The sequence below is a fragment of the Condylura cristata genome, unplaced genomic scaffold (genome assembly GCF_000260355.1).
Source record: "Condylura cristata isolate star-nosed mole 26May11 unplaced genomic scaffold, ConCri1.0 scaffold00025, whole genome shotgun sequence".
Lineage (NCBI taxonomy): Eukaryota > Metazoa > Chordata > Mammalia > Eulipotyphla > Talpidae > Condylura > Condylura cristata.
The window spans coordinates 1375413-1386397 of NW_004567126.1; the positions used below are offsets into that span (position 1 = coordinate 1375413).

The window sequence follows — 10985 nt, forward strand, 5'->3', positions numbered from 1 at the left end:
GGGTCAGGAGAGGTCTGCCGTGCCACGTGGGTCAGCTCCCTAGCGGGGATTGAACTCGTGCTGCAATGGCTGCAGAGAACTTCATAATGTGGTGCTTTAACCCGTTGCACCACTAGGGAGAGCCCTAAACCTTTTTGAGTTCTATTTCCCCACCTGTTGAATGGTGTCCATGTTTTTACCAACTTCCCCGGGGTGGAGGTGGTTGAGGTGTCCTTAGTTTGCTTCCTAGCAAATAGCACTTGTCCTAAACAGCCGCTAAAAGTATAGCTGATTTCAATCTTGTTTTGGAGTCTAGACTGACTCTGTTTCCACCAACTGGGCTCCAGTCGAGGATCTCAAAGGTGGGAAACCAGACTCACAGATATTGTGCCTCTCCCGTTGCCGCTGGCTTTGATCTCTAGGTCGTCCTGGGCAAAGAACTGGAAGGGAAGAAGCAAGAGTATTTGATGGCAGGGGTAACAGTAAAATGTGGCTCAGATGCAAAGGACGTAGTAAAGAAACTGGTTTTATTTTTTCTTTCTGATAGAGCATTTGTGGCATCTACTGTCACAAGTGGCTCTTGCTGCCTACTTAGGCTGTGTCCTTACATACATCTCTGCAATCTATTCACTTCGCAGGGTCACCAAAGCTTACTGTGCATGAAGCATCTTCTCCTGGCATGTCTGCATCTACTCTTGTTTTCTTCACACATTCTTACCTCATAGCCAGAAAAAGGTTTTACAAATCCACATCTAATCAAATCACCCCTGCTGAAACCCCATTGCTCATACAATAAACTTCTGAATCCTTGCCATGCTCCAGTTATTGTGCTTTGTTCCCTGCCCACTCTCACCCTCCTTACATCAGCCTTCCTGGTAATCCCACTCCCAGGGACACCTGTGAGAGCTGCAGTGTGATGTGCCAGCCTCTAAGTCATAGTGCTCTCCCCTTGCCCCCTTCATCTCGACAGTTACTATTCATTTACTGAAAGTATGTGTGATCTTACACAAATTATCTTACTTTTTGGTCTCTCCATTTCCTCAAATGAGGCCCATAAAACACCAACTTTGCAACATGATGTGTAGTGCCTAGATAATATATATTGACCGGTGCCATATTATATGTACCATAAGTATGGCTACACTAGATGTTAATATTGTCTAAGTGATAGAGTGTTCCTTCTCTACTCAAGACCATCCATGGTCACTTGGAGTGAAAATCAAAATGTCAGCTCAGGTGCGTGAGACTGTCATCACCTTCCTGCCCTCATTTCCCCTTACTCTTTTCCCTCATCACACCAGTCCCCTGTTTTTTAAATTTATTTTTGCATAGAAGAATTGAGGTGTAGGCAAGAGGTGTGCAGGGGGCGGTGGTGAAAGGGTTCACCTGTGACAGAGTAGGGAGCAGAACAGGCAGACGGACTGAAATACACTGCTGATGGGAACAGCGGGCTAGACAGGAGAGGTCTGCTGTGCCATGTGGGTTCAAACTCAGGCTGTAGCATGATAGCACTGAGACTTTACCTCTTGCCATCAGGGAGGCCCCACAAAAGTCCCCTTATTGCTGATAGAACACTCCTTCCTCAAGATATTTGCACCTACTTTCATCTGCCTAGATAGCTACAAGCTTCATGCTTACCTTACCTTAAGTTCTTTGCTCGGACATTATGTTTTTGGTGAAATAGTTTCTGCCAACCTATCTATAATCACACTTCTGTGATGTTCCCAGCCCCTTCCATGATCAGCTTCCTCCCTATGACATGTCATCATTTATCAATCTACATAGTCTACTCACCCATATCTTTATTGTCTGATCTCTCTTCCCATAAAAATATTAAATTCTACAAGGACAGGGATTTTTTCTTTCTTTCATGGCCATATTCCCAGCCCTTAGAACAGTACCTGGCACACAGTAAAATACTCAGTAAAGATGGAATGATTGAAGGTAAATGTTACCTCTTCCATGGAGTAAGATCATAGGGATTATTTTACCCCCAACAGCAAGGTTATTTTCCCCTTTGCATACTTAAGTTCAGAAAACTTAAAACAGAATATACGTATTGGTTTAGTTTCTTCCTAGACAGTAAATTTGAAGAGTAGGGAACACGGATCTTTTATAATGTAACTCTATACCCCAGATGTATCCTTGGCACACAGTAGGTGCTCAGAAAATATTTGTAGAGTAAATGAAGAAATCCATTGACACTTACAGGCACCATTTGTGAGATAATTTTAGGCAGGGAGGTTGGCAGGGATATGACTCAACCTCATCCTCAATGCACCATGTGGATTTGTGATTTCTTCCTCAGATTTTTACCTTTGCTGACCGCAGCTGGTAGGCATTGTTCTGATCGATGTCCCATTCATAGTTCAAGTCTCTCTTGGGGACACTGATCTGGACATGGAGATCCTGGGTGCCTTCGAAGGGTACAGCTTCGCTGAAGCGGGTGAGGGCTTCGATGGCAACCACCGTGGTCTGGTTGGGGATGAGGACTGTGGATCAGCACCACAGACAGCGCCCTCGGGACCCTCACGATATCACCTCAGCACCACGGACAGTTTCTTCAGGTAGACAGGCCCCCAACAACACCGTGGCTAATGCCCACCCCAACTCCCACCTATGAGGCCCCAGTCACCTGAGTGGAGTCAAACCCTCCGCCCAGCTTCCGCTTCTCCACCAGCCACTTGGCGATGGCGTGCGTCTCATTGTGCCGATGCAGCTTCAGTTTCTGCATCAGTGCGTAAGCTGTGGCCTCGATGGTATACAGGGAACTAAACCACCGTTTTTCCACTGGCCAGTGGGTTTTGTCTAAAAGATAGATTCCCACCTCATCACCAAGATCTGGACCCGCCTATCTAAATTTTCTCTCTTCTTGTGTCATCTGGGCTAATTTCTTCCTACTGCTATGTTGAGCACCTATCCTTTGCTAAGGAGACATGTGGACACTGCATTTTCCGAACCAGTCCAGGAAACAGGAACTATTTAGATATAGGTAAAGTGAAGTTAAAAGAAGCTTCTTCAGGTTCACCTCGTCAACCTACAATTAAATTTTCCATTTATAATGCTCTTGACTTGGGAAATGAAGAAGATGGAATTAGGACTCTTAAGGATGGAATAGGGCAGGGCATGGGAGTCAGACCTCTCAGTCACCCACATTTTATGATCTTCTTTCTATCTCTTACCATGCCAGGCACCTACTCACCTCAGGGTTTTTACATGTGCCATTCCCTTAATTTGGCATGTCCTTGACTTTCCATATTCCAGCTGAACAGTCTAATTTTCACAGAGGTCTTCTCACTCTCCTTCCCTTGCCATCTCTCCCATCCACTTTGTATTATTATCATCTCAGCACTATCTTAATTTGTGATTCTCTATTGACCTATTTATCTTCTGTCTGTCTTCTCCAGGGACGGTGGACCTCTGAGGGCAGGGATCACTTTCATCTCGCTCACCTTGGTTTCTTAGGGTCCTAATTCAGGATTGGCATACTTACCATAGGTGATGGGCTAAGGGGAAAAGGAAGGGCACCATATGTAGCATAGGGATCTGCATGCACACACATAGCACAGGCTACCTACAAACACAACTGTTAAGTATTTTTGGAACTAAAACCTGTGTTTTGAACTGAGAGCCCTGCCCCAGTGACACCTGAGGGAGTTTTAGACATTGACGCCATAAAGAAAACAGGATGCTTTTCTAGACTCAGGAAAACAGGATACACCTGAGAGGTGATGACAAACTCTGGTGGCTAAACATGATGAAGACCAGGAGACCAACTGTGGTAGACTGTCCTGAGGGGCTATTCACTTGTGATTAACTGTCTTTGTTTAACTCTGTAGAAAAAAGGCCTGCTTGAGGTGAAATGTCAGAATGGTTGTTTGGGGTAATGTACCTCCTTTTCTTTCAGATCACTGGCTTTCTGATAACAAGGCAGAGATTTAATTCCTGTCCCTGCTCATTTGGCTTCTGGCAGCAATAGGCATTCCAACCATAGCATGTTCCAGTTACACAGGTGCTCGCTCAATAAATTCTTAGTGATGAGTCACACATTGCTAGATTTGACAACACGCAATCCCCTCCCTCCCAATAAATGTAGGTAACACACAGATGGTTAAGAAGTGCCCCGCACCCACCATGACTGGCAAAACTGTCCAGGCGGTCATTGGCTCGGGGGCTGTTGGTAAGGGCCAGAGCATAGGAGACTATGGCAATAGCAAAGGTTGTTTGAATGTTGGGGAGGCGTCTCTCCAGGAAGCCACGGGCTCTCTCCATACTGGCAGTTAAATCCTAGGGAGTCAGAGAGAGGAGGCTAGAGGGAGACGACGAGAGGAAAGGGGTCTGAGAATTAGAAAAGAAGCATCCACTGAAAGTGACATGAAGCTGGGGAGCTCTCTGTATTCAGGGGGTATGGCACCCTCCAAATCCTGCCCTCCCCTTTTGAGTTCTTACCGGTATCTTCTGGATGCACAATTCTTTCCCCTCATCCAAGGCGATCAGGACATGAGCTGTGAGGGAGACGTCGGCCTCGGAGCCTGTGTAGCCACCCTGTGATACAGAACCATGCCCATGTTCCCTTCACCATCCTGGGCCACCTCCAGCCTGCCCTCCCTGTCCTTGGAAAGCTCTCAGGTGCTCCACTGTGGGCTGGGTGATGTTGCAAGTAGTATGGGAAGAGTGTAAAAGTGTGTGTGTGTGTGTGTGTGTGTGTGTGTGTGTGTGTGTGTGTGAGAGAGAGAGAGAGAGAGAGAGAGAGAGAGAGAGAAGGAGAAGCCATGAGATCTGCCTGTATGGGGTCTGCCTTATTCAGAAAAGCTAACAGCCATGGAAGGTGCTGCTACTGTCTCAGAGTGTTCGTTCAGCAATTTAATTTTCTTAGTGGGGAAATGGAGGGTCAGAGAGGTGAAGTCTCTCTATTACTAGCAAATAACTGACTTAGGGTTCAAACTCTTCATAATTTCCTGGCTTTCACCCTCAACCCTTGTAATGGGTTTAATAATATTCCCCTTCCAGCTGATGTCCACAAAGAACCTTAGGATATGATCTTATTTGGAAAGTCTTTGCATATGTAATTGAGTTAAAAGAGGCAATATTGTTTAAGATGGGCCTTATATCCAATGATTAGTGTCCTTACAAAAAAGTGACATGAAGATACACAGAAGAAGGGCATGTGAAGATGGAGACAACGATTGAAGAGATGCAATTACAACCAAGGAATGTGAGTGGTTGTCAGGAGTCACCAAGCTAGAAAAGTCAAGAAAGAATTAATTTCTAGAGCTTTCAGGAGCTTGCTTGGCCCTGCTGACTTCTAGATTTTGGACATTTAGCTTCCAGCACTTAGACAAAAATAGATTACTTCCTGTTGCTTTAAGCTGCCCTGTTGACACTCCTTATACAGTCTATATAATGCTTTTATAGAAGCCTGTAATACAAATATTGGTGGCATTTATTTTTGTGATGCAAGTACCTGACTGAAGACTTGATGCCCAGGCTTCAGCCTAATGAGGAGCAGCTCAAACAAACTTGGCACTGAGCAGATGTGGCCCAGCTGTCCCCCCTCCCACCTTTATTTTACAAATTCTGGTTAACTTAGATAACTAACCCCTTGGAACTGACTTGTGATTTGCCCTTTTTCCTTGTCTTTTGGTCTTTACCTTGCTTTAAATTTCTGTTCTTATGATTTAAATTACCTAGAAAAGAATGACCCCCCGAAGCCCTAAAATCCTCACCCTCTAGCCCAATTAAAGACCCCCGGCATCTCTCTCTTCCTAAATCCTCACTGTGGCCCAGGTATGCTGTGTAGTTTCCAAGTCTTCCAAGTAATAAACCTTTCTTTTCTTTTCTTTTCAGTTTCCTGGTGGTTGTTGTTGAAGAACATCTTACAATCATAATAACCCCAAAGACTGATCCAGTTGTAATATTGGCTAAAGGGGACCTGTCTATTGGACACTTATTGGGGCTGGGGTAGAGGTGAATTTATTGCCTGGGAGTGGGGGCACTCAGCCTCAGAAAGGAGGGCCAAGACTGGCAGCTGTCTGCTGTGGGGGCAAAGGAGAAATGGACAGCTGGTGTCTCCAGCCCCCCACATTGTAACAGAGTGACCACGGAATTGTGAGGCTGGGTCTTGAACCTTGGCTCCTCCCTCTTCTCATACTAGGAAAGGTCAGAGACCTGAAGTCCCCCTGTTCGTGTGCAGAGCCCTGGGTTTTGTTTGAATGTCCCAGACAGGGGGGCCGTGGGCACCTGCATGGATGACATGATCGGAAGGCCCACATCCAGAAAATGTCCGTTCCCCGCCTGTCTCTGGGTGATGATCCAGCTGGCCATGGCGCAGAGAGAATCCAGATTCACCGCAGTTACTGCGATGTTCTGGTAGGCCAGGAAGAAGATCCGGAGCACATAGCTTGTGAGCCTGGGGAAGGTGGGGAAGGGTTGGGTGATGACTGGGAACAGCAGCAAGGGAACCCTAGGACGTGGGCAGCTATACCATGGGGAAGCGTACACGGTGGGCCACACTGGTCCAGACTGCCCCTCTCCACATGCTCTGCCCGGGGCTGCTGGCCCACACACTGCCTGCCCAAGATCCCACCCAGGAGGCTCCAGGACGGGCGAGCCTCTCTTGGCGCCCAGGTTTCCAGGTGATGGTAGCAGGCCTGCCGCTGTCCATGTCTTTACCAGGTGTTTCCTGGGCTTCCCTTGATGGTGTTGTAGGTGCCGTCTTCATTCCGGTGGGTCAGCATCTGGGTGTAACCTGGAGAAAGATGGAGGAAGACTTGCATGGGAGTTGGTGTTTGGGTGTCTCTGTGCAGAGGGGGCACAACCTGAGTGGCCAAGGTATGGGTGTGACTTGAGGGCGTGTCCCATCTGGTGTATCCTGGAGGAGGATACATTAAGAAGGGGGCATTGGTTAAAAAGATGTGGTACATATATACAATGGAATATTACTCAGCAACCAAAAAAGAGAAACACATGTCTTTTGCAGCAACTTGGATGGAGCTGGAAAAGATCATGCTTAGTGAGATAAGCCAGAAAGAGAAGGAAAAACACCAGATGGTTTCACTCATAGCAGGAGTATAATGGACCAGGCAAGAAAATAACAAGAATAATGAACAACCATATACCAGAGACATTTTGCGGGGGTGGAGTGGGGAAGGGATGGGATCAAAAATGGGGGTGGGGGGAGGGAAATGCACGGGATTATGGTGATGGCACACGGGTGACTTGGTGATGGGAAACTCACGGGGATTACAATTGAGATGGAAAAAAAATGTACAAAAGGATGTAAAAATAAACTTTTGTTAAAAAAAAAAAGAAGGGGGCATTGGGGCCTAGGTGTAACTGTGGAAGCCAGCATATAGTATCAAAGGGGAATTGTCACTCAAAAGGATTGTGGAAAGCAAATCCCAGGAAAGTGGATAACCTGAGAGTTTCCTGGGTGTTGTTTCCTGGCTATAATCTAGGGGTGTCTATGTAAAGTAGCTTGTCTGTGTAACCTAGAGTAGGCTATTTTTGAACATATTTGGAGGGGCATCTGTCAGGTGTATTCTGAGCATTGCTACTTGGGTATTAAGTGAAGGTTACCCGGGGATTTACTGCTTGGGTGTAGGTTGGGTGTAGCATCCGAATGCTCTTGGGATTACCATAGAGAACACAGGGATGAAGAGTTGGTGTCTGAGTGTAGCTGTGGAGAAGGGTCAATGTTCAAATTAATTTGAGGGTTTCTTGGTATAACTAGGTGCTTACATTTCTGTTTGTAACCTGTGGAAGTGTCAGCACTCAGACATAACTGGAAAGCCATCATCACCTGGGGTAAATCTGGAGTTTTCTGCCTGGGAGCCCAGGGGTGAGAACCAGTGCGTGGCACTGACTGTGTCATACGGAATAGCGTCTCAGTTCAGCAGCTGTCTTGGGGACTGCTGCTTGGGGGTCTGCAGCCTGGGAGAAAGGGATGAACAACCTGGTGGTCACTGATGGAGGTCATATGGGAGACTTGGTATCAGCTTGTCCTTTGGGAGAGCTTAGGGGTCACCTTGAGCTAGCTATTTGAGGGTCATTTTTTGGGATTATCTGGGGGTTAGTATCAGGTTGTAATCTGATGGATGAGTCAGAGTTTGGTGTTATTATCTGAGTGTGGCCCATGGGGGTTCCTCCAATCCTAGGGGTACCCATCACCCTCATTGAGGTCCCAGAAGGAGAGTTCATACCACTGACAATGTTCTTCATCACCTGGTCCCTGAGCTCCACACCAACCTTGCCCCACTGGTTTGTGGCATCTAAATATTGGGTCAGGATGATCACTGGGGCAAGGGAGCTCAGGGTCTGCTCGGGGCAGCCCGTCGGGATCGTCAGTAGCTTTTCCGTTTCTCCAGGCATCAGGCTGCCTAAAATCGTCTCGCCTAGGATGTCACCTGTCATCAGGTGGGTAGGGTTACTTTGGGAATGGCCGAGGTCACTCATGGATTTCCCCCAACCCCGCCTGCCCCTGGGCCAGGAGGCCCTCCAGCACCACCCAACCATCCTCCCAGGAGTCAGTTCTGTCCCCGGGTACCTTGGATGCTGACAAACACTTCTGCCTCTGTGTCAGGGACCTTGTTAAAAAAGTCCTGTCTTCGCACCAGCAATGTCTGGGTATTACCTGGACAGACACAGCCTACTGTGACAAGCAGTTTCTGGGGCTAGGCAGGTCAACTGGGACCACGCTCCTGGCTGGATCCCCTTGTTTCAGCCCTTCCCTCCAGCCTGGGATGGCCCCAGGATCCCACATGGGCCCCTTCAGATTCCACAAACCTTGGGGGTTCAGGAGGGTACTATCCGATATTTTCAGTATCTCCCCCCCTGCCTGTGGGATGCAATGAGGAAGCAAGTTAAAAACAACTCTAGTTGTCATTACAATCCCAGTGACAGTAAAGAAGCCTTGCTTAGCTATTAAGACCACAGACCCTGGAGCCCAAATATCTGCGTTCAAATCCCAGCCCTGCTGCTTCCTTGCTATGTGACCTTGGGTAAAATATTTAATTTCTCTGTTCCTTGTTTTTTTTTTTTGTTTTTTTTTTCACCTGTAAAATGAGAGAATGGTTTCCACTTCCAAGAGCTATTTTCTCTCCTTGGTGTTAAACTTTTTTTCTTTTAAGAGAGTAACATATGGGTCACACACTGGTTGGTTGTCATTTTCACAGCTCTTTTATTATTCATGGCTGTGATGAATGTCCTCACCTTGCAAATGAGGATGTGGAGATTCAGAGAAGTTCAGTAAACTGCCCAAGGTCACACAGCAAAGAAAAAAAATTGAACTCAGACTTGATTCCAAAGTCTCGAATTGAGGGCTTTGTGGTTAAAGTTTCAAATCCATTCCCTTGTACTGCTCCCATCTGGAAGGATTACTTGTTGATCCTAAGCCCCACCGCCTTCCTTTTTTTTTTTTTTTTAAGTTTTATTTATTTATATATACAAGCAAGAACTGAGGTACAGGTGGTGAGAGGATTCACCAGAGATAGAGTGGGGAGCAGAACAGGTGGATTTACTGAAATACACTGCTGAGGGGAAGAACAGTGGGCAAGACAGGAGAGGCCTGCTGTGCCAGGGAGGTCACCCATGCTTTAACCCCTTGCACTATCAGGGAGGCCCATCACCTGCCCCTTTTGTGACCATACAGCCTGGCACCCAGGGTAAGTCCTACTGTCTGCATTGGCAGCAAAGGGTAGGTGGCACCCATTACCTTGACCAGAAGTGTCTTCTTCACATGGTCCTGGATTCCAAAGCCCACGGCCTTGACTTCCACATCCACTTTGCCTATCTCAAGTGGGAGAAACACGAAGGGCACCATCTTGGAGGAGGTGGGGGGTACAACTACCACCTGGCGCCATGGGACTTCAGACTTTGATGCGCTACACAGCGACTCCTTGTGGGGGAACTCCACGCGGACCTGGGGTGGGGGGCAGTTAGGGGGCTCTGAAGCACAGGGTGACCTTAGAGTCAAAGTCTCCTCCCCATTCCTGCCTTTTGAATCCTGAGTAGCTAACAGCATAGAGCAATGGTTGAGAAAAAAGAACCTGCCCCTCAAGGCCCCTCTGCTACGTATGTGCTGTGTGATCTCAGAGAAACTGCCAGCCCTCTCTGTGCCTCACTTTCATCATCTCCAAACCAAAGACAATAACCACATGCATTTGCTGGGATTATTGTGAAGCTTAAATAAGGAAATACCTTAGTCATTTTTCAAACAACGCCACCACCTTAACGGCCCATTTGAATAATGGAATCATTCCATCACCTTTATAAAATACTGAGAGGTGTTTTGGCATGGAGAGGAGGGTTGGGAACATCACCTTGGCCTTCTGGTTCCTGAAATTGTACAGCACGGCCTGGATCTGGATCTGCTCATTCCTGATCACGGAGGAGGGTAACTTAAGATCCATAAAGAACGTTTTCATGACTGTCAGCTCAAAGGGTTCTGAGACACAGAGACCTACAGCCAGGAGAGCACATTGGCCACTGTGATGGGCTGGGAAGGGCCACCATTCTCCTGACCCCTCAGCACAGGACTTGTGGTGTTCACCTTGTCCAGCCTTGAGGCTGACAGCCACGATCTGCCACGTGGTGATGGAATCTGGCAAGTTCATTTGGGTGTAGTAGTGGGAGATGTCGGAAGTGGCAGACCTGTGGTGATGGGGACATTACAGAGTTTGTGCTGCCCGGACAGATCCTATGGATTGGGGATCACTGCCCAGGGGTTATGGCCACTCTGGAGGGGTCATCGGGTCACCTCAGTAAAGACATCGTCATTGGAGGGTCATCATTTGGGGGACCCCTTAGGAGTGTTTTCAAACACAGGACTGTCTTAAGAACTCAGTGTCATCACTAGGGGACACTGGCTGTAATCAGTGTCCAGTGATGAGCCAAGGGGCCAGGAGCCAGATGCTGGCATGGGGACTGTGGTCCTACCCTGGGTTGCTTTTTGGCAGAGTAAATTGCCTCCAGAGCCAGCTCTCAGGGAATAAAGTTCGCATAGGCAT

At 47.5% G+C, this 10985-nt stretch overlaps 1 protein-coding gene across 1 annotated transcript in view; it reads right to left on the reverse strand.

Moving 5' to 3' along the window:
• Positions 1-10985, reverse strand: part of LOC101630082 (A.superbus venom factor 2-like) — a 20453-nt gene extending 9468 nt beyond the window's left edge. Inside the window, exons 1-13 of the mRNA XM_004688747.1 lie at positions 10915-10985; positions 10529-10629; positions 10299-10438; positions 9830-9898; positions 8764-8815; positions 8525-8611; positions 6652-6727; positions 6220-6388; positions 4429-4524; positions 4085-4266; positions 2615-2750; positions 2296-2454; positions 360-419 (exon numbers count right to left, since the gene is read on the reverse strand). Coding sequence (XP_004688804.1) covers positions 360-419; positions 2296-2454; positions 2615-2750; positions 4085-4266; positions 4429-4524; positions 6220-6388; positions 6652-6727; positions 8525-8611; positions 8764-8815; positions 9830-9898; positions 10299-10438; positions 10529-10629; positions 10915-10985 — 1398 coding nt within the window. The remainder of the gene's footprint in view (positions 1-359; positions 420-2295; positions 2455-2614; positions 2751-4084; positions 4267-4428; positions 4525-6219; positions 6389-6651; positions 6728-8524; positions 8612-8763; positions 8816-9829; positions 9899-10298; positions 10439-10528; positions 10630-10914) is intronic.